The 19,942-nt window shown below is 50.8% G+C and overlaps 1 protein-coding gene across 2 annotated transcripts in view; it reads left to right on the plus strand.

Moving 5' to 3' along the window:
* Positions 1 to 19,942, plus strand: part of MYO5B (myosin VB) — a 345,627-nt gene that overhangs the window by 284,047 nt on the left and 41,638 nt on the right. For both annotated transcript variants that reach the window (XM_059138813.1, XM_059138812.1), the window contains exons 22-25: positions 3,949 to 4,182; positions 17,119 to 17,203; positions 18,384 to 18,529; positions 19,609 to 19,728. In XM_059138813.1, the coding sequence (XP_058994796.1) occupies positions 3,949 to 4,182; positions 17,119 to 17,203; positions 18,384 to 18,529; positions 19,609 to 19,728 (585 nt within the window). The remainder of the gene's footprint in view (positions 1 to 3,948; positions 4,183 to 17,118; positions 17,204 to 18,383; positions 18,530 to 19,608; positions 19,729 to 19,942) is intronic.

The following is a 19,942-nucleotide window of genomic DNA, read 5'->3' on the forward strand; positions in this document are numbered from 1 at the left end:
CAGCCGGATCTATACCTGGGCCTTGAGTTCTTTCAAAGAGATTGGCCCAAGATTTCTAAAGTAACTTCTAGCTCAAAAATTCACTGATACCATGATGTGGATAAAGCAGTGCTTCTGACTCCAGGCTGCACGGCACTGTAGGATTACCTGGGGGAAGTTTGTTTTTTTTTAAGAGATGTCCCCACTGCCAAGAGGTTAGCAAAGGAGGAAACTAAAGAATAAAGCCAGGGTAAGCGTGCACCAAAATTCATGTCTAAGGCTTTGTGCACCTAGCTAAAGTGACAAGACACAAAACTGGCACCAAGTTCCCAAGCAAACAGAAAAAAGGAAATTAGAGTCTCACTTCAGTGGTCAGAGAACAGTTTAGGAGGATTGGAGCTGTCCCGGGTACTGAGACATCTTTCCTGTGGTTTTCGTCATCTGTGTATTTATAAGACACATCATCCTTCATAATATCTTTCAACAGTAAATACAGTGACAGTTCCTGGGACCATTTCTTATGGTGCCCCTGATGTAGGCCTGGGCTGTGACATGTTTCAGCCAAAATGATGTAGCCAGTGAACTTGGCTTTCTATCATTCTGGCTTTACTCAAGCACAACATGTAGAATGACCAGGCCAGTTGAGTCTACCATTTCTTTTACAATGAGGGTCAAGCTTATTAGACTTTTATGAGTACAATGCTGTATTTAAATATTTTGTCAGAAAAATCATGAGAGCATTCTATGGATTCAATTGGTAGCCTTTTAAATCGGTTTGACTCAATATGCTTAATATGCACTCAGTAGATCTATAAAATTAGTCGATATTTTGATTCACAAGAGCATCCAAATATATTTGAAAAAATAGTATAATTTGCAGCTTTATGACCTCCAGTGCCTCATTTTCCTTAACTGAAATGGGGATTTTAATCAGTCTCACTACCTAGGATATTCAGGAGTGAATGAGTTAGTGTATATATGAATTATGTAGTACAGTGCCAGCCAGGTAGTGCCAGGTAGCACTAGTAGCATGTGTGGAGCATATTACTTTTCATGATGCAGTCTTGCAATGATTCGCTCACCCCCTTCCCTAGGGGTCTGTAGGCCATTGATTGGGAACTACTTGAAACCTCTTCCATGCAGTTCTGCAGGTTGTACACTGCACAAGTGTGGTTGGCTGTGGGGACACATAGAGCCGAAGACCATCCTCTATTCTGCTCATCTGGCTATGAGCTCTGGAGCATTGCTACCCTAAGGAAGAGGTGTCCACTTTTCTAAGCTGTGCACCCCTGGGCCCATGTTCCCCCAGAGAGGCTGCTCTGTGGAGCTCATCCTCCTGGAGGTGGTGAATTTTCTGGTTCATACACAAGTGCTGTAGAGGTCCAGCAGAGTGCTTAGGACCATGGACCAGAGGAACAGGTGAATGCCATCTCCTTCAGGTGGGGAAACATTTCAAGCGTAAAAAATCTTACCAAGCAAATCTTTGAGAGGGAAAAAAAAATACGAGCTTTTGAGAAAGTAATGAACAACAGACAAGTTCCTTGTTGGCAGTTGAGGACAGATCTGTGTCCTTCAGTGGTAGAGGCAGAGAGAACATCCTCTGAGGATGTTTGAGGAGGCCGAAGAATATGGGTCTATCTGGAAATCCCCATGCCCTGCTGTTAGGCACAGGCCCTCACTTGCAGGACACAGCAGACCAGGTCTCCCGGTCACACCAGCAAAGGCAGCCCTGAGGAGCTCAGCCTGCCATTGCACGGAGGGTTTCTGGGATCTGTGAGGGAGAAGGTGCACCACACCACCTGCCGTGTCAGGCTTAGCTGCATAGCTGTGAGCACATGACGTGGACATCAGGAGTAATAAGAGGGGGATCTGCTGGGCTCTTCTGGGGTGTTCCTTTCTGAAATCGTACCTCCGGGACATGGACTGTGCAGCTGCAGTGAGTCCCCAGTGATTATATTTGGATGCTGCCGATGAATTAAGGAGCTGGCCAGGTGCTGCTGTTAGGAGTCTCCCCACTACCTCCGGGGGCCAGCAGAGTGTTCAGAGCTCCTCTGCTCGGGCCTCCCTGCAGAGCTGAGTGAAGGCGACAGCCCCTGTTTTTTGGGCACTTACTATGTGCCAAGCACCGGCAAAGCACTAGATCTCCCTGCATCTGGATAAAAACTCCAAGGAAAGACTTACTATCAGTCCGCCTTGCACACGCAAGGGAGCTGGGGCACAGAGAGGTGGAAGGACCTGATCAGACGACACAGCTGATCTAGGGTAGAGCTGGCATAGGAACACAGGTCTGTCCGCCTCCAGCCACTCACTCTGTCCTGAGTCCTGTGTCCACCTGGGTGTCAGAAGCCACAAAGAGCTAGCCTCCCAGAAGAACACATTTTCTTTGCATAGGGGTTCTAGGTTGTCCTCTGTGTTCATAGTAGGTTGCCATTATCTGCCTGTCTGCAGAACATAGTTCGTCCTCACATTCTTCCAGAGGAGCAGGCTGTGCCTGTGCTCCTGTCCACCACCACACTTTGTGCCTCCTTCCATATCCCACACTAGCTCCAGCTAGAAACACCCACCGCCCAGTCCTCTGCGCCACTCTCCCGGTGATGTGACCCAAGTGTGCCACCTGGAGGTGACACTCCACTCCCAGGCCGAGTGGGGAAAAGTTGACCTGACTTGTCTTCTCCCTGAACCCACTCCTTGGGCAGGGACCTTTCAGCCTCCGGGGTGGGGGACCCAGGCCAGGGTTGGGGTGGGAGGTACAGACAGGACTGAGTTTTCTCAACAGATGACCTCTAACTGGATTTCTTATGATTACTTCCAGCAAGGCTGGCTGCCAGAACAGACCTAGGGTGATGTCAGGCTGTAACCAAAGGTGTGCCTGGACTGTATGAGGATCTCTCTCTCTGCAGTCTCAAAGCAAGCCACGCTCTGCTTGAACTCCCACAGCAGGTCTCGGGCTGGAGGTCCCACAGCAGGCATGGCACCCTCCGGGGTCCGCCAGCCTCTGTTCTGCTACTCTGCACAGCTTTTCCATGAAGCTTCATTCCTGATGCCCCAGCTTACTGGTGTTTCAGCCAACAGCTCTGGTCTACAAGGAGCTCACCAGAGAGCAGCCAATGAAGAATAATGAGTGACAATCTGTTGCTTACTTGGAGAACCCCTTCTTCCCTGTCCCCACTGGCCACTCTCAGCTGCTCCTCTCGCCTCCTGGAGCATGAGGTTTTGCCTGTGTTGACACGAGCTGTTGATACTGGTTCTGGGTCCTCGGTGCTCCCTCTGTGTGAGCCCATCTGGGGTGCTGTCCCCTTCCAAATCTGCACCGGGCACACTGGGGGGCTGCTCGCTTGCCTGTTGTTGGTCTGCGTGTCCAGTCCGCGGGGACACAGCACGGGCAGAATCTGCGGGGGCCTCCATGTGTGGCGTCAGAGTCCGCCAGGGCAAGCTGACAGGTGGCGAGAAGGATCCCTTGGCCCCATGGAGGGCCTCCTTGGAAGAGGGGATGCTGAAGGGGTCCTTTGTCTCAGAGCTAGCGATTAGGTTGCAGTGTTTTGTGCCAGCGAGTCCAAGGGCGGGAGGGCCCCTTGTGAAAGACCACGAAAACCTGAAAAGCAAAGGCTGCAGATCTGTGAAGCCAGCTATTAAATTGTTCCGACAATTTAAAAATGGGCTGTGAGGTCTGTCCAGCCACACACACAAGACTGACCGCCGTCAGCCAGCTTCCAGCTCTGCCACTGCTCATGGACACTTCTTGAACGTCCCTTCAGTGAGTTCTTTCTTTCCCTCTCTTGCCCCCAGGTTCCCAACAGAGTTCTGCTGGGGGATGCCAGGAGAGCACTCAAGCGTGCTGTGATTGCAAACTCGAATTCCACGTTGGAAGCTCCTTCCTTAATTGCCTTCGTGGTTTCTGCCTGCCTCTATAACCTTGCTCTCCGCTCTTTCTCCTCTCTCCTCTCTCCTCCTCTGCCGGGGCGCTCACAGAATAAAGAGTTCAGGACGCTGTCGGAGCAGCTGTCGGCGGTCACCTCCACGCACACCATGGAGGTAGAGAAGCTGAAGAAGGAGCTGGCCCGCTACCAGCAGGGCCACAGCGGGGACAGCAGCCTGAGGCTGCAGGAGGAGGTCGAGAGCCTGCGGGCTGAGCTGCAGAGAGCCCACTCGGAGCGCAAGATCCTGGAGGATACCCACACCAAGGAGAAGGATGAGCTGAAAAAGGTATGTCAAGGCCGGAGGGAGCGCCGTGGCAGTGGGCGGGCTAACAGAGCACCCCTTCAGGGCGGTTTCTTCTTCCTCCTCTAAAATTGCCCTGGGCTTCACTGGGGCTTGTGCCCAGGAATGGACCTTCTCTCTGTATTTAGACGTAAAGTGCTCACGTGCTGGGGGAGCCCACACGAGCTCGTGTTCATCCACCTAAGACATGTTGATCAAATTTTGCCGTTAACTGAACGCAGTGGCATCCCCTGAAAGGAGTGCCCGTATGAGTTTTGAGCATCCTTCTCATAGCCTAGAGTTAGCCGCTGAGTCAGCTCTGTGGCCCGCGTTTTCGTAAGCAAGAGGCACGGTACAGAGCTGCTGGCTTTTCTTGACATCGCAGGAATTAGGGCAACCTCGTAGTAATCTTACTTGGGGTATTTGCCTTAAGTTTGTGTGGATAGCCTCAGCCTGCCTCACGCATTCTGGCTGGTGGGCTCTCTAGGTTATCTCTGTATTCCATAAATTAGAACTTCCCAAGATTCATCCCTACTCCCCCAACTCAAAAGTCAGATTTCCTTCTCCTCAACTAGGTGAACTGTTCAAGCCAAGGAATGCCACATGCTTTTCGGAGAGTCTCCTATGGACGCAGGCCACTGCTGTCTGCTCCTGCGTCTCTGCAGTGACCCGCAGCCCACAGGCCAAATAGCACCTTGTGTACTTGTTCCATGCCTCCAGTACTGGACAGTCATGGGGTTTGAGAAACTAAGGAAGGGGAGGGATTCAGTGTTTCTAATGTCAGAATAACTTTGAGTGTTTAAGAATTAGAGCCGTGGACGCCTGGGCGGCTCAGTCAGTTAAGCATCCCACTCTTGGTTTCAGCTCAGGTCATGATTTCATGGGTCATGGGATCCAGCCCCACACTGGGCTTCATTCTCAATGGGGAGTTTGCTTGAAGATTCTTTCCCTCTGCCCCTCCCCCGACCTGTGTATGCTCTCTCTCTCTTTCTCAAATATTTCATAAAAAGAGCAGACAAGAGGCACCTAGGTGGCCATACTTGGTTGAGTGTCTGACTCTTGGTTTTGGCTCAGATCATGATCTCGGGGTCATGACATCAAGCCCCGTGTCAGGCTCTGTGCTCAGTGCAGTGTCTGCTTGAGATTCTCTCCCTCTGCCCCTCCCCCTGCTCTCACATGCTCACTCTCTCAAATAAAATCTTAAAAGAAAAGAAAAGAAAAGCTGGCTAACTGCCACCACAGAAAGTGTTCTGGCGTAGACATTGAAATGGCCAGATTCTGCTCCCTGTCCTGCCATTACCAAGTCACATGGGAAAGCTTACTGGCCTTAGTTCCTTCAGCTGTTTATTATTTTTTTTAAGTGTAGATTATCTCTCAGGATTCTTCTGGACATTTAACTGGCCAACTCCATGAGACGGTATTTGGGGGCTCTAGAAGAAAGGACCCCAACCTGCTCTATAGAACATCCCTCTTCCTCTGCCCCGTTACCTTCTCCTGGCCCGAGCCCTCAGGCCCGGTTGGGGAGCATGCAGACTGCCATGTGGATGCAATCCCAGAGAGCGGTTGGGCCAGCCCGTGGTGAGCTTGCCTAACACAGTCTCCCTGTCCCAGGCTGAACTTCTGACCACCGGCCACTGCTTTGCCTGGGCCCGGGGATTTCCCTAGCATCAGAGACGGGGTCCACGTGCGGATTGGGTGATGAATACAGTGACACGTGGGGCTTTCCGGAGCAGGCGGCCAGCCTAGCCAAGGAAAGTGGGAGCTTCTGGCCCCCATGTGTCACCAGGCAGACCTGCCTGCGCACCCACCAGAGGCCGGATGTGGACTTCATTCTTTGGGAGAAAGCATGTGGTACTAGGAAGCTCCCATTACAATGTAGCTATAAGCCTGTAACCCACAAACCGTGGAATTCTTCCCTGTGTCTACTGGCTCTGGGAACAAATGGACAGTGACCCTTCCGTGTGATGAAAAAACAAGGCAGGGGAATCCAAAGGCAGAGAAGAAGCCAGGATTAGAACTGGAAACCCTTGAGATTAGTGACTCTGGGAGAAAAACAAAAGCAAGTTCCCTGCATGGGCCCCTGATTGAGGTGAAGCATGTGGGAAGTCTTCACCCAATGAACCCACAAAAACCTGGGTATCTCCTGTCTCCATGCCACAGAGAGGCCTCGACTCCTCAGCCACCGAGCCTCCCTACCTGCTTCCTCTTGGGCACTGCGGCTTGAGGACTCAGCGCTCTAAAAATGTCAGCGTCGAGCCTTGTCCTAAGGGTTTGTGATAGGAAACTGTTCCTGGGCACAGCATAACATTTTCTCCTTACAAAAATGTTTCCTGGGGGTGTGTTGAGCTAGTTCGTAAACACAATGAGAACTTGGAACTGCCAAGAGAAAACAATTCAAGGACACCGGAAGGAGGAGAACAGGCACAGAGGCAGAGAAGGAAAAGCACCTTCTCTGACTCCACAATGTGGAGCCAATCCTCAGCTGGAAACAGGAGAGAGAACCGGCCCCAGATGATTCATGAGGCGCAATGTCCACCCCCTCCAAGAAGAGAGAAAGTGGAAGCAAAGTGACCTTCTTCTCCAGGGTCTTCCAGAACTTTCTATTCTGGAGGCCATGGAGAGTAGGTGGGGAGAGGGGCTAGCTTTTATTCCACACCACCCCCCTTCGTCTTTTGTCTCTGGTCAGGGTTTAATATTTATCAAAGGCACTGTGTCCAATATTAACAAATGCTGAATAACCAGACAGTTGGTTTCCTCTCGGGCTTGTCTGGAGGCTGCTGTGCCCTGAACAAGATTGATGAGACAGTCAGAGCACCGTGAGGAGCCGACCGCGGGTGGATGTTAATTAATGGGTTTGATATGTCCGTCAGCCAATGCTTTATTGGAGCCGGCGGCCTGGAAAACCTTGGGCTTCCCACCACTGACCATATTCATTGTCTGGCCACAGGGCTATGCTGCCTCCAGCTGGGAGATGCTGGGTCTCCCTGAGGGCAGGACCCCTCCCCGCCCCTCCTCCCCTGTGGCTGCAGACCTGGGGCAGCCCCCACCCCAGGCACATGTCCACACATACCCTCTCCGCTAAAGGTCTCTGCCCTAGGGACCTCTCCCCAGGGCAGTTGCACCCAGGCTGTCAGCCTCCCCTCCTCTTAGCTTGTGTGATGGGTTCATTTTCTAAAGCTCTCCGTGACCCCCGTGCTGACCATCGTGTGCAGCTGTGCTTTCTGGGATGGTGGAGCTGTTCCGTGTCCGTGATGGCAGAGACGTGGCCCCCAGGGCTATCCTTGATGTTCAGTTATAACTCATTATCCAGAATCGGCCCCAGCACTTGCCTGGTGGAGCCAGCAAGGCCGGGCTCAGTGCGGGTGTGCAGGCCCTGGCTCTGAGCAAGGGTCCCTGATGCTTGGGAGGGGCAGAGAACAGCGTCTAGGTCTGGGTGCTCAGTAGCTGAGCTTAAGTTGTACCTCATCTGTCCCAGATCTGCGGGCCACTAGTTACGGACCTTGGGAAGTTCCAAGGTCAAGGTTTTGAGTTTTTCCAATAGAAGGGGAGAGAGCTGACTTGGGATAGTGGGATTCTCACAGTGGGTTGTTTTGAGTCTTTCTTTCCCTAAAGATGCGGAGAAGACTTCTCTGGCCAGTGGAGACACACAGTTGTGCTCCCAGAGCTCCAGGGCTTGTGGTGTGTAAGGAGGCTGCTGGTGGTTAGAATGTGGACCCCACGCCCACTGTGTGGAAGGACATCACCTTGTGGAAGACAGGTTGGAAGTCCAGGCCCTTTATTCACTGAACAGATAGTTTTGGGGTGCCTGTGTGTATTAGGGACTGTTCTACACACTAGGGCAAAAGGAAATGATATTTTTAAAGTCCTTGTCATTCTTACGGAGCTCAAATATTGGGGGCTATGAGAAAATGTACAGACAGAAACCAAATACAGATTATCTATCATGTGCCATAAAGAAAAATAAAGCCTAGTGAAGGGGATAGAGCAGGACGTGGGGGCAGGGAGAGGTATGGTTTTGCTTCTAGTGGCCAGAGACCGTCTGAGGCTGAGCCATGAGCCTTTCTAGGGGCAGGTAACAAGTGCAAACAGCAGGTGCCTAGGCCCTGAGGTAGGAGTAGGCTGGACAGCTTTGAGGATCTACAAGGAGGCCACTGGGCAGAGGCAGAGTGAATGCGGAAGGAGGAGGACAGATTGGGAAGGACCATCTGACCTTGAAGGACTTCCTGACCTTGAGGGCACCATTAGCTATGGAGCAACCACAGAGAACTGCTCTGTCTTAGGCACTAGGGTCTGGAGTGCACACTAGTTCTCTCCTGCCCTGAGTGTCTTCCTATCACTCTTCTATGGGAACCAGTCATCTGCGGCCTGCTGTAGACTGTTGACATCACCATTCTTCGTATGCCAGCCTTCTGCACCGTCGGGACACATGGTAGCATAGTAGTTCACTGCAGGGCCTGCACCCAGACTGCTTGGGGCAAAGGTCAGCTATACCCCCTGCCTGGCTGTGTGGCCTTTGACAAGGTCTCTAACTTTTCTGTGCCTTAGTTTCCCTACAAGCAAACATGGATGGTACCTATGTCAAAGTAGTAAATCGATTTATAACTGTGCTCGAGACATAGCAATAGCTCAGTAGATGCTCACTCTCCCCTCGCCTGTAACGTGTGGAGGTCGTGCTCTCCTACCTGATCCTGCGTGGACCCCACCCTCATTCTCAGGCCCAGGCCTTGGCACAGTGGAGGCTGAATGACAGGAGGAGCACCCAGGATGCAGGGCCCAGGGGTCTGGACTCTGCTGGGGCCTCCATGGGGCTCTTGTGTGAATGGTGGCACAGCCGCTTCCTTCTAACAGTGAGGGCGTCCTCCCGTGGCTTCGTCTCTCTCGCTGTGTTCCTGCCTGATACAGCCGTGCGCCCCAGGTGAGCTCCCACTCTGTTTCTGCACAGTCCTCTGGGGGGGTCTCTTCGTCCTCACCTCTCTCTTCCCTCTTGAGGCCCCCTTCCCTTTGACCAAATAACTCCCCACGTAGAATGTGCTTGCCATTTACCTTCCTCTCAGGACAGACCAGAAACCCTGTCAGGAATTTGCAGAATTAGAAGTGTCGCCCCTTCCAAGGGCCATGCCTGTAACTTTCTACTAGATGATCCGTGCATGGCAGGGAGGACCAGGGACTCGCGACTCATTGTTGGGGCCCAAGAACCTTTTCTGATAGGCGCCATCTAACCAGTTCTTCCCGTGGTTTTCTACTAGAAACCTTGCCCTTGGCCCTTTTTACAGATTAAATTTTAACTCGGAAAAAGACAAAATCAAAAGCTCAGAGATAAATTCATATCCCTGAAGATTAATTAGTAAAGACAGTTCTTAAACATGAAGCTGGGATATTTGTTTCATTTAGCTTAGCAGGAACTAAATTAGCCTCGTCATGATGGGATTTAGCCTCAGCATTGGTTCTGATGAATTGTCCCAAGTAACCTTGCAGAAGAAACCCTCCCGGTAACACTGCCCTGCAAGCAGGGAGACCCACCTGCCCCCGCCCCCTGCCCCAGCCCAAGAGAAAATGGAGCTGCTGAATGATGTTTGAGTCGCAAACCCGAGCAAAGGTATTCTTTATCATGCTGAAGGGAGCACATCTGCCTGGTTCTGTGTTCAGTGTCTTTCCCTCTAGCCTGCATTCCTGACCGCTGGCAGAAGGGAGGCCATTTAGCTGCAAAAGTTTGTCACCTGCTGTGCCTGCGAGTGGGCTAGCTGGCTGGGAAGACGGAGGGGTGGCCAGTAGCTGGGGACATGTGATGGGGAAGCGTTCGCGCTGCCCTCCCCGGGTGCGGAGCGGAGTGTGGGCTTGAAGAGCTGGAGCGTGGGCCTACCTCCAGAGTTGTGCAGGCAGGAAGAAAGCAAAGCTCCCAGTTGTCTCTGTAATGTATGGCTCAGAATACCAAAGCTGGAGGCCTCAGGGGCCTGCCCGCATGACTCAAAGCCTTGGAGGGAGACGGAGGGAAGAAAGGAGACTCTGGCACAGTAGAACAAGTCAGAGGGTACATGCCGTTGACCGTGGCTTGTTCCCACAAGTCTCCCCCTTGATCATAAGCGGTTGCAATAAAGTTACTGTTCTGAGACTACCTTCCCAGGAATGGGGATTTGGGGTCCCACCTAGTGGTGGTGGCAGGCACGCTGTCCTGCCCAGGCCTGCCTGACTTCTGTGTTCCCTTGCAGAAGGACGATGACTGACTGTAGATGCCCCAAGGAAGGGGGAATGAGGACGGGGAGGGAGCTGGGACGCCTGCGCGGCTGGCCACGTGCCCTGGAAGCCATCTGCGTTTTCAGGGAGTGAGTCCCAGGAAGCAGGCTGGTGACCTGACGCACGGTGACTCAACCGGGTCACTCAGAGGCTCCGGCCCTGTGCCTCGTTCCTTGGCCGAGGGTGACCGGAGTCCTGCCCTCCGGACATGATGCCAGGTGGAGCTTCACGTGAGGCAGCATCCAGGTGTTCTTTGTCGCGCCACGCCCCTCGTGGTTTCTTCTGAGGGCTGTTTTCAGCATGTGCGTTGAGGAATGGGAAGCTATTCTGAGGATTTGCCAAGCTAACTTAAATGTGCTATTGGGGTGAGCTGTCTTCAGTGAGAGGAAATCAGATATGCTCGAGGAGTGTGTTTTTTTCCCCCAGATTGTGTTTCTCTTTTGTCGTTTGATTAAGCAGCGCCTGCGTTCTAGATGTTTTAATCGACCATAAACCCATTCATTTGAGAACCAAACAAAACAAACAAAAACTAAAGGAACCTTTTTTTCCCAACTGAGGAAAGCACAGGCCCCTTGACTGGAGCTGCCGGCTCCTCGCGGGCTCGGGCGTGTCGGGTGTGACATGCCACCTGGGCCCAGGCTGAGCAGGTAGGTGAGGCTACAGAGCAGCCTGGCTGGGTCTCCGGAGGGACAGGCAGGCCCTGTAAGCTGAGCACGGAGCTGGGGGGCTCGCCCCACACCTGCAGGATAGGAGGCCTTCCTGGAAGAATGAACCACGGGCCAGAGCTAGACAAGGAGGAGAAACCCCCGCAGGAAGGCTGGGGAAGAGAACTCAGCGGGGGGAGTAGGGACACACTTGGGTGGAAACCAGAACCAGGAGAAGCTGGGCCCTGCTCGGGCCATTTTAGCACCGCAGCGCCGTTCCGCTCCCAAACCATGGCTACCGCCGTCCCTCTGCCCCAGGTTCTCTTTCCACCTAGAGCTCCCTCGGCTCCCTGCAAATCCCGCGTGTCTGATTGAGACAACCTGCAACTCCCCGGGGAGCTCCTGGGGCCTCCCTCTGTTCCTTGTGACCTCCGTTTATCCTAAATCCCCTTGTAGCAGTGGTTCCTTGCCCACAAGGAACCTTCGGCAATGTCCGGAGACCCTTCGGCGGTCACAGCTGGCTTGAGGGCAGGGGAGCCGCAGAGTCACCGGGACCTGGTGGGTAGAGGCCAAGACGCCGCAGAGTGTCTCACAGGACAACACTCCCAGCCAACAACAAAGATTCTCTAGCCTAACATGTCCATGGTGCCACGGCTCAGAAACCCCACGGACAGAAGTCTGCCTCGGACCTTCTTGGTTTTCTGCTGCCACACACCTGTCCCTCGCTCCTGCCGAGGGACACGGTCTCAGAAGGCGGCTACCCGGAGTGTTGCTCACTTTGCCTCCCCAGCTCCTGGCACGGAGAGTCATGTCAGGAAGGGTCTGATGGACGAGGGACGGCTTTGCCATGTGTCCACCCGGGGGGCTAGAACGAGGCTCGGTGCGCGGCTGCCCAGATCGGTAAAGGGCGTCGCTCGGAGCCACTGCTTCTGGAGCCGTCCCTCCCCGGCAGAGGAGGCTGCAGTATCCGCAGACACACACATCAGCTGTGTTCATCACAATAGGCAGTAACTGGCTGATGAAGAAGAGTGTGGTGCTGTTAGTTACATGCATCAGTCTTTTTACCAGCCTTTTCTCGTTGGGAATCCTGGGGTGGGGGTGGGGGGGCAGCAGAGCACACCCGTCTCACTGACTCCACGAAAGGGCTCATACTCTGGCTGGTGGGCGTGGGCTCTGTGAGACACCCAGAGCGGGGTCAGGGTGACCCGCAGTGGGCAGAGCCTCGCTGCTGGAGCTCGGAGCCCTGCATCCGCAGAAGAACTCATGCTAGAAACCGAGTCCATCTGAATGACGAGAGAATCAAAAGCAGCAACACTGTGTGGCAGAGAAGGGACAGCTTCCTGGAACAGAGTTTTTAGCCACCTGTTGAAGGACGTTGAAAACTCTGAAATTGGAAGGCTCTGGATTGTCTAAAAAGACTGTCGATGAAGTAAGTACTTGGAGCTTTTTGTAAGCCTCCAAAGATGCTGTGCATCTGCAGTTCTCTCTCTGCAGCCGTGGACGCCAGCCGTCTGCGGATCCGTCTGTCCCCCCGAGTAGCAGACGCACCTGAGACAGTTGCTGCCTTCCGAGCCCCCACGGAGGTGGGAGGGCAGGGGACCCCACTCCTGGACTCCAGCCTTGTTGAAATTCTCTCCTGACCCTTCCCACACCATGCTGAGCATTGCAGGGGAGGTGGGGGGAGAAGCTGTCCTCTTACCTCACCTCCCTTAAGCTGAACTTCAAACTGGGGGGAAGGGAGGGTAGCATTTACTCATAAATAGTTGAAATTCAGACATCAGGAAGGTTTCTGCCCCTTAGCAAGAATCCCTGGGACCTCCTTTCTTGCTTTTACTGCCACAGGGCTCTGGCAGAGTCTGAAAGGTGTTTCTCTGATGGGGATGCAGGTGGGTCCATCAGGGACCTATCTCCTAGACAATGGTCCCTGGAGGTCACCCTCTAGGCTCAGCTACAGTGAACATGGTGTTGTGCCAAGGATACCTTTCTACACAGGCTGGGAGGAGTCCTAACCTCTCCCCCTACCCCCGCCACCACCGGTAAATCATGAAATGTACCAAACATGGCAGAGGCGAGGACTTGAACCGGGGAAGAGGTCATTCATTGCATCACTCACCAGTCTTGGGGCTGTGTGTGGAGAAGCTGGTCCCTCAGAGGCTGTCTGATACTCCCCGTTTCATCTCCCGTCATGCTGAGCACAGGGGACTGTGCTCAGTGGATTGGCTTATTTGTGGAACAATTTTTAGTAGCTTTATTGAATATAATTCACAACCCGTTGTTTACCCATTTAAAGTGTACGATTCAGTATTTTTAAAATAGTTTTACAACTATTGCAGAGTCTAATTTTAGAATATTTTTATCCCACCCCCCCAAAAAAAACCTCTGTATCCATTAACAGTCACACCCTCTTCAACCCCCTCACTCCCCACCCCAGCCTTAGACAACTGCTCATCTTCTGTCTCTATGGATCTGCCTGTCCTGGACATTTCATATAAATTGCATATAAATGGAATCATACCATATGTGACTTTTGTGACTGGCCTTGTTCACTGAGCATCATGTTTTCAGGATTAATCTGTGTTGTAGCATGGACCAGTACTTTATTTTTCTTTCTTTATTTTTTAAAAAAGATTTTCTTTGACACAGAGAGATCGATAGTGAAGGAGGGGGAGAGAGCAGGGAGAGTGGGAGAGAGCAGAGAGCCCGATTGCGATTGCAGGGCTTAATCCCAGGACCCCAGGATCAAAGACCTGAGCCAAAGGCAGACGCTTAATGACCAAGCCACCCACGTGCGCCTTTATTTCTCTTTATTGCTAAAAAGTATTTCATCACCGGGACCCGCCATAGTTTGTTCATTGGTTCATTGATGGACATTTGAACTATTTCCGCTCTGTGGCCCTCTTGAATAATGCTCCTGCAGCCATCGGTGTACATGTTCTTGTGTGGACATGGGTTTTCCTTCCTCCTGGAAACCTAGGAATGGAATGGTTGGTCTTACTAGAGTTAAAATGCAACTTTCGAGGAGCTTCCAAAGCTGCTGCACTGGTTCCTATTGCCTCAGGGGGAGACGAGAATTCAGGTTTCTCCACATCCTCACCAACACATGTAATTCTCTTTTAGTATCCTAACATCATGGTATACGTGAGGTGATAAATCATTGTGACCTTGGTTTGCCTTTCCCTCATGACGTTGAACGTTTTTGTCTCGTGCTTATTGACCACATAAGTGTCTATTCAATTTTCCCCCCATTTTTTGATTGGATTTCTTTTTATCTGTTGAGTTGTAAATACTCTGTATATTCAGGGTCCAAGTCCCACCTCAGATAAATAATTTACAAATATCTACTCTCATACTTGGGTTGCCCTTTGCCTTTGATAGTATCCTTTGAAGCATGGAAGTTCCCAATTGGGATGAAGTCCAACTTAAATGTTTTTTCCTTTGGTTGCTTATGCGTTTGGCGTTGTATTAAGAAACCATTGACTAATCCCAGGTCACAGGGGTTTGCTTCTATATTCTCTGCCAAGAGTTTTATAGTTTTAACCCTTACATTTAGGTCTTTGATACAACGTCAGCTTGTTTTTGTATATAGTGTGAGGTAGGAGTCCAATTTTGTTTTGTGTGTGGACATCCAGTTGTCCTAGCCATTTGTTGAGAAGACTATTCTCTCCTCATTGAACTGTTTTTCTTCTTCAGTTGCCTATCTAGAATCTCTAGTACAGCGTTGACTGGTTTCGTCGAGAGCAAGCATCCTCGTGTTTGTCCTGACCATGGATGCAAAAGGCAGTCTGTGTTTCACCATAAAGTCTAACGTCATGGGTTTCTTCAGATGCCCTTTCCACGTCCATGTCACAGAGGGGGGGCCGCGGTGTGGAGAGGGAGTGCTCTGTGGCTGAGAAGCTCCTGGTCTTTGCCATTGGCCAGAGCTGCTGTGCTTTGATGGTGGTGTGATCACAGGGTTCTTTTTTCTGCTGACTTGGCAGTGGTTCAGAGGACCTCCAGGGAAGTGGGACTCAAGTCTGGATGCCTGAAATAAGGGCACGTGTTCCTCCTCTTCTTCCCGTCCAGTTTCTGCAGCACTCACCTCCTTGCCTCTGTCATGAAGGCGGGGATGCAATCTTGGTGGGGAAAACAACTTGGCGCCCTTTTGCAAAGTGGGTCCCTGGGTGGGGTCCTGAGAGAAAATGCAGATGTGGCGCCATTGCACTTGAATGCCCATGGTACCAAAGAGATGGACCCCTTTCCCCTTCTCCTGAATGACAACTAATAATTTCTAGTTCTCCTGGAACACATCTGCATTGTTCCATTTTTATTTATTTATTTATTTTTTAAAGATTTTATTTATTTATTTGACAGAGAGAAATCACAAGTAGATGGAGAGGCAGGCAGAGAGAGAGAGAGAGAGGGAAGCAGGCTCCCTGCTGAGCAGAGAGCCCGATGCGGGACTCGATCCCAGGACCCTGAGATCATGACCTGAGCCGAAGGCAGCGGCTTAACCCACTGAGCCACCCAGGCGCCCTGCATTGTTCCATTTTTAAATCTATACAAATATTTGCCCCGATCCTGAATAGCCACAAATTTTCATTTTTTAAAAAGCTTGCCACACATGGTTTTAATTCTTCATTCTGTGAGCAGATGAGGATTTTTCTTTAAATTACTATCTTCTTCCTGTGCCATTTTCAATACTATTCACTTCATGCCTCCTTTGGGGGTCTCAAGAAGAAGATAAACACTAGAGCTCCCTTTCCTTCTGCAGCACCCAGGTTGTGTGCTGGCCCCATGAGACAGGCAAGGGCAAGTGGGATGAAGGCCAGAGATGATGCGTCATTGCGAGCTCTGGGCTCTCCTGACACTCAGACTTGAGAGCTCAAAATTTACCAAGACAAGCAATCAAACACAGGAGGTGAAAGCCTATTATCGTCAGTTCCTGCACACGGCATGTGAGCGTGGTGCTGACTTTTCATGAGGTTTTTGTGGGCCCTGGAAGACCATAAAGAGTGGGGAGCTCATCTGTCTTGTTGTAATGGGATTTTTCTTTCGGTCTGTTTTTCCCCTCAAAATGAAAGCAGTTTTGTCTGACTTGATTTTCTTTTTTTCTTTTTCATTTAAATTCAATTAGCCAGCATGTAGTACATCATTAGTTTTAGATGTGATGTTCAGTAATTTCATCAGTTGTGTATAACACCCAGTGTTCATCCCATCACGTGCCCTCCATCATGCCCATCACTCAGTTACCCTGTCCCCCCAACCATCTCCCCGCTCTGTAACCCTCAGTTTGTTTCCCAGAGTCAAGAGTCTCTCCTGGATTGTCTCCCTCTCTGATTGCTTCTCATTCAGGTTTCCCTCCCTTCCCTGAGATCCTCTGTGCTATTCCTTATATTCACATGTGAATGAGACCATATGATAACTGTGTTTCTCTGCTTGACTTATTTCACTTAGCACAATCCCCTCCAGTTCCATCCATGTCGATGCAAATGGTGGGGATTCATCCTTTCTGACGGCTGAGTAATATTCCATTGTGTATATGGACCACATCTTTATTCATTCATCTGTTGAAGGACATCTCGGCTCCTTCCACAGTTTGGCTATTGTGGACACTGCTGCTATGAACATTGGGGTGCAGGTGTCCCTTCTTTTCACTACATCTGTATCTTTGGGGTAAATACCCGGTAGTGCAATTGCTGGGACATAGGGTAGCTCTGTTTTTAAGGTCTTGAGGAACTCCACAGTGTTTTCCAGAGTGGCTGCACCAGCTTGCATTCCCACCAACAATGTAGGAGGGTTCCCCTTTCTCCACATTCTTGCCAACATTTGTTGTTTCCTGCCTTGATAAATTTAGCCATTCTAACTGGTGTAGGGTGGCATTTCATTGGGGTTTTGATTTGTATTTCCCTGAGGACAAGTGATATGGAGCATTTTTTCATGTGTCTGTTGGCCGTTTATATCAGCTGACTTGATTTTCTTAAAAAGAGCATTTGGACATACCAGGTGAACTTCAGACCTGTCAAAAGGAGCCTTTCCTTTGCCCCAGCTGCACAGGGCAAACATTTTCTCCTGTTGCTCTCCCTTTCAGCAAGTTGCAGTCCTGGAGCAAGAAAACGCTCTCTTAAAAGATGAGAAAGAACAGCTTAACAACCAAATCCTGTGCCAAGTGAAAGGTAAGTGCAAAGTGCTTGATTTTTCATTTCAGAGTTCAGTTTCTTTTCCACACTGATTTTTCCCCCAAAGACTCCTAGCAAGGACACGGTCAAGATGGTGCACTGGAGGAAAGGCTTTAATGCATATGAAAGAAGGGTGGTCTTCATGACGCTGCCATGACTCTTGGATTCAAGAGTTGAATGCGGTGAAATGCGCACATAATGGACGAAGTAGTGCATGGGCTTTGGAGCCCAGGGCACCTGCACTCGAAGAATGACTACCATATGTGACTGCCTGGCTTTGAGCTAGTCCCTTAATAACTGCAGTCTTCTGCTTCTTCATCTGCGAAATGGACATAAAAGTACAGACCTCAGACGTCTGAAGCACTTAGCTTGATGCTTGACCCATAATGAGCACCTAAAGCTCATTACTGCTTCTTTTAACTATAACGTCCATAATGCATGTTGTGATTTCTTCTGTTAATGTTGCTGAAAGAGAAATCAGGGGTCTGACCCCAGCGAACCTTACACCACCATTGACCCCCATGGGCCATCTGGCCTAAGAGAAATGGGGAATTTCCGCAGACCCCAGTCCTTGCCTGGCTCAGTGGGTTCCTTAAGTCACCCACCTTCTCCCATCCTTAGGTCTGTCCCCCACCCGAACCCTGAGATCTCCTTGAAAACTTAAACTTTTCAATTTCCCTTTTAAAATGATTTCTTTCTACTGGTATAAATAATAAATTTGGGTGGGGGGAAAGGCCCTCTATGTGATCTATTTGCCTTCTCTTCTTCAGTCTCCCTACACTTCAAGAACACGGAAGATCAGGAATGGGGACAAAACTGGGGAACAAAGCCTAGGTTCTCCCAGGGACAGCGCTAGCCGCTGCCGGGACCGTGGTCCCAGGAGAGAAGCTGGTGTTAAGTGAAGGGATATCATGTAGGTAGTCCGCTTCTCCCGCACTTTCCTGAAATCAGGGTGGGCTCTCCCCTTCTCTGAAGACTTACGCCACCAGAAGCAGCAGCCCTTTGCTCTACGGTGGGTGAGGTTGCTGGATAAAGGCATCAGGGGTCCATAAAAGGAGCTAGCTCATCACAGGCAGCCTTTTAAAAAGAGATGAATCAGAAAGCACGAGTCAATCAATACGTGTGAGAGGAACCCGTTCAGAAAGCCAAACTGCAGCTTAGTGTGCTTGCTTTCCAGATGAATTTGCCCAAAACTCTGTCAAGGAGAATCTGATGAAGAGAGAGCTGGAGGAGGAGCGCTCCCGGTACCAGAACCTCGTGAAGGAATATTCGCGGCTGGAGCAGAGATATGACAACCTCCGGGATGAGATGAGCATCATCAAGGCAAGGAGGGCAGTCCTGACCCCGGTCCCAGCCCCAAGCCGGCCCCACTTCTGACACTGCATGCCATTCTTGCACAGTCTGGCCCCCGCACTGCCGTCGGGCCACCACGCTGCCCCTGTCCTTGCCCTTCCTGCTGAGAGTTGCCATGCATGGAAGTAAAGGGGCCGGGTGATCCTTCCCAGGGATGGCTCCTTTCCCAGCTTTGCGGTCTTACTGAGTTCTCAGGAGCCTAAGGAAAATCCTACCTAGTTGTATGCTGTCTTGTTCCCTGTTCTGGGGAATTCCTGAGTTGAAACAGTGACGGTGTGGGGGCGAGTTCTGACCTCTGCGTCCATGGTGTGTACTGCAGAGAGACCCCCAGGGTCTGATTATTTTTCCCAGTCTTAGATGAAATGCAGTAGACGTAGAAATGTCCTATTTCAGGATTTATCATTCTTTTTTACCTCACATAAACATTCCTTCCAAAAATGCGTCTTCATACAAGATTGATAAGTTAATTGCATAGAAACCAGGAAGAGAAACTAAATAGGAACATATATAAATACAGAATTTTCTGACCAAGATCAGTTTTTACTCTCAAAGCCAAATCATATGCAAGGGGGGAAAAAGTATTTTTAAATGAACAGTATAAATGGTAACCTCTATTTCTAATATGCTTACTATTTTCATAAAATTGGGGGAGCACAAGTTGCAATATGAGCCAGTTGGGGGCAGGTCTATAACATTCTTTTCCAGGGCAGGGGGTGGGGACCGATGACAGGATGGTGTGTTTGCACTTTCAGGGCAAGACCAGGAGATATGGGTTGTTTCCACAGGACCTTCAGAGAAATCGGCCAGTGTCAGGGATTTGGATGTCATGAGGAGACTCATTAGGGAGTTCCGTCCTGCCACGGGGTTCCCTTCTCATGGTCATTTTGTTGGCTAGATGGACGTCAGTGAAGTTTGTGTGGGAATAGCTCCATGTAGCCATTGTTCCCAGAAACAGGGATACCTGCTCTTGTTGGCAAATAAGGCTGAAGTCCAATTCTAGGATCTACTGGCCTTTGAAAAGGAGCCGTTCTATTTTCCTCCTTCAACAGCAAACCCCAGGCCACAGGCGGAACCCATCAAACCAAAGTAGCTTAGAGTCTGACTCCAATTACCCCTCCATCTCCACATCTGAGGTCGGAGACACAGAGGACGCCCTTCAGCAGGTGGAGGTGAGTAAGGCAGGACAGTGGCTGCGCTGGGAGGGGGCGGGGGGCAGGGGGAGGCAAAGTTGGAGGTTTACCAGCTGTGCGGGGACTTCCTCTGCTGCTGGCTGGGGCTTCTTCCTGATGGAGTCGTCACTTGGCCTGTAGTGCATTTACAGGACCCTGGAGTTAATATTTACTCTGAAAAGGGATACATTACTGTTCACCTTACCCACTATCC

Source organism: Mustela lutreola, chromosome 11 (assembly GCF_030435805.1).
Source record: "Mustela lutreola isolate mMusLut2 chromosome 11, mMusLut2.pri, whole genome shotgun sequence".
NCBI classification, from domain to species: Eukaryota; Metazoa; Chordata; class Mammalia; order Carnivora; family Mustelidae; genus Mustela; species Mustela lutreola.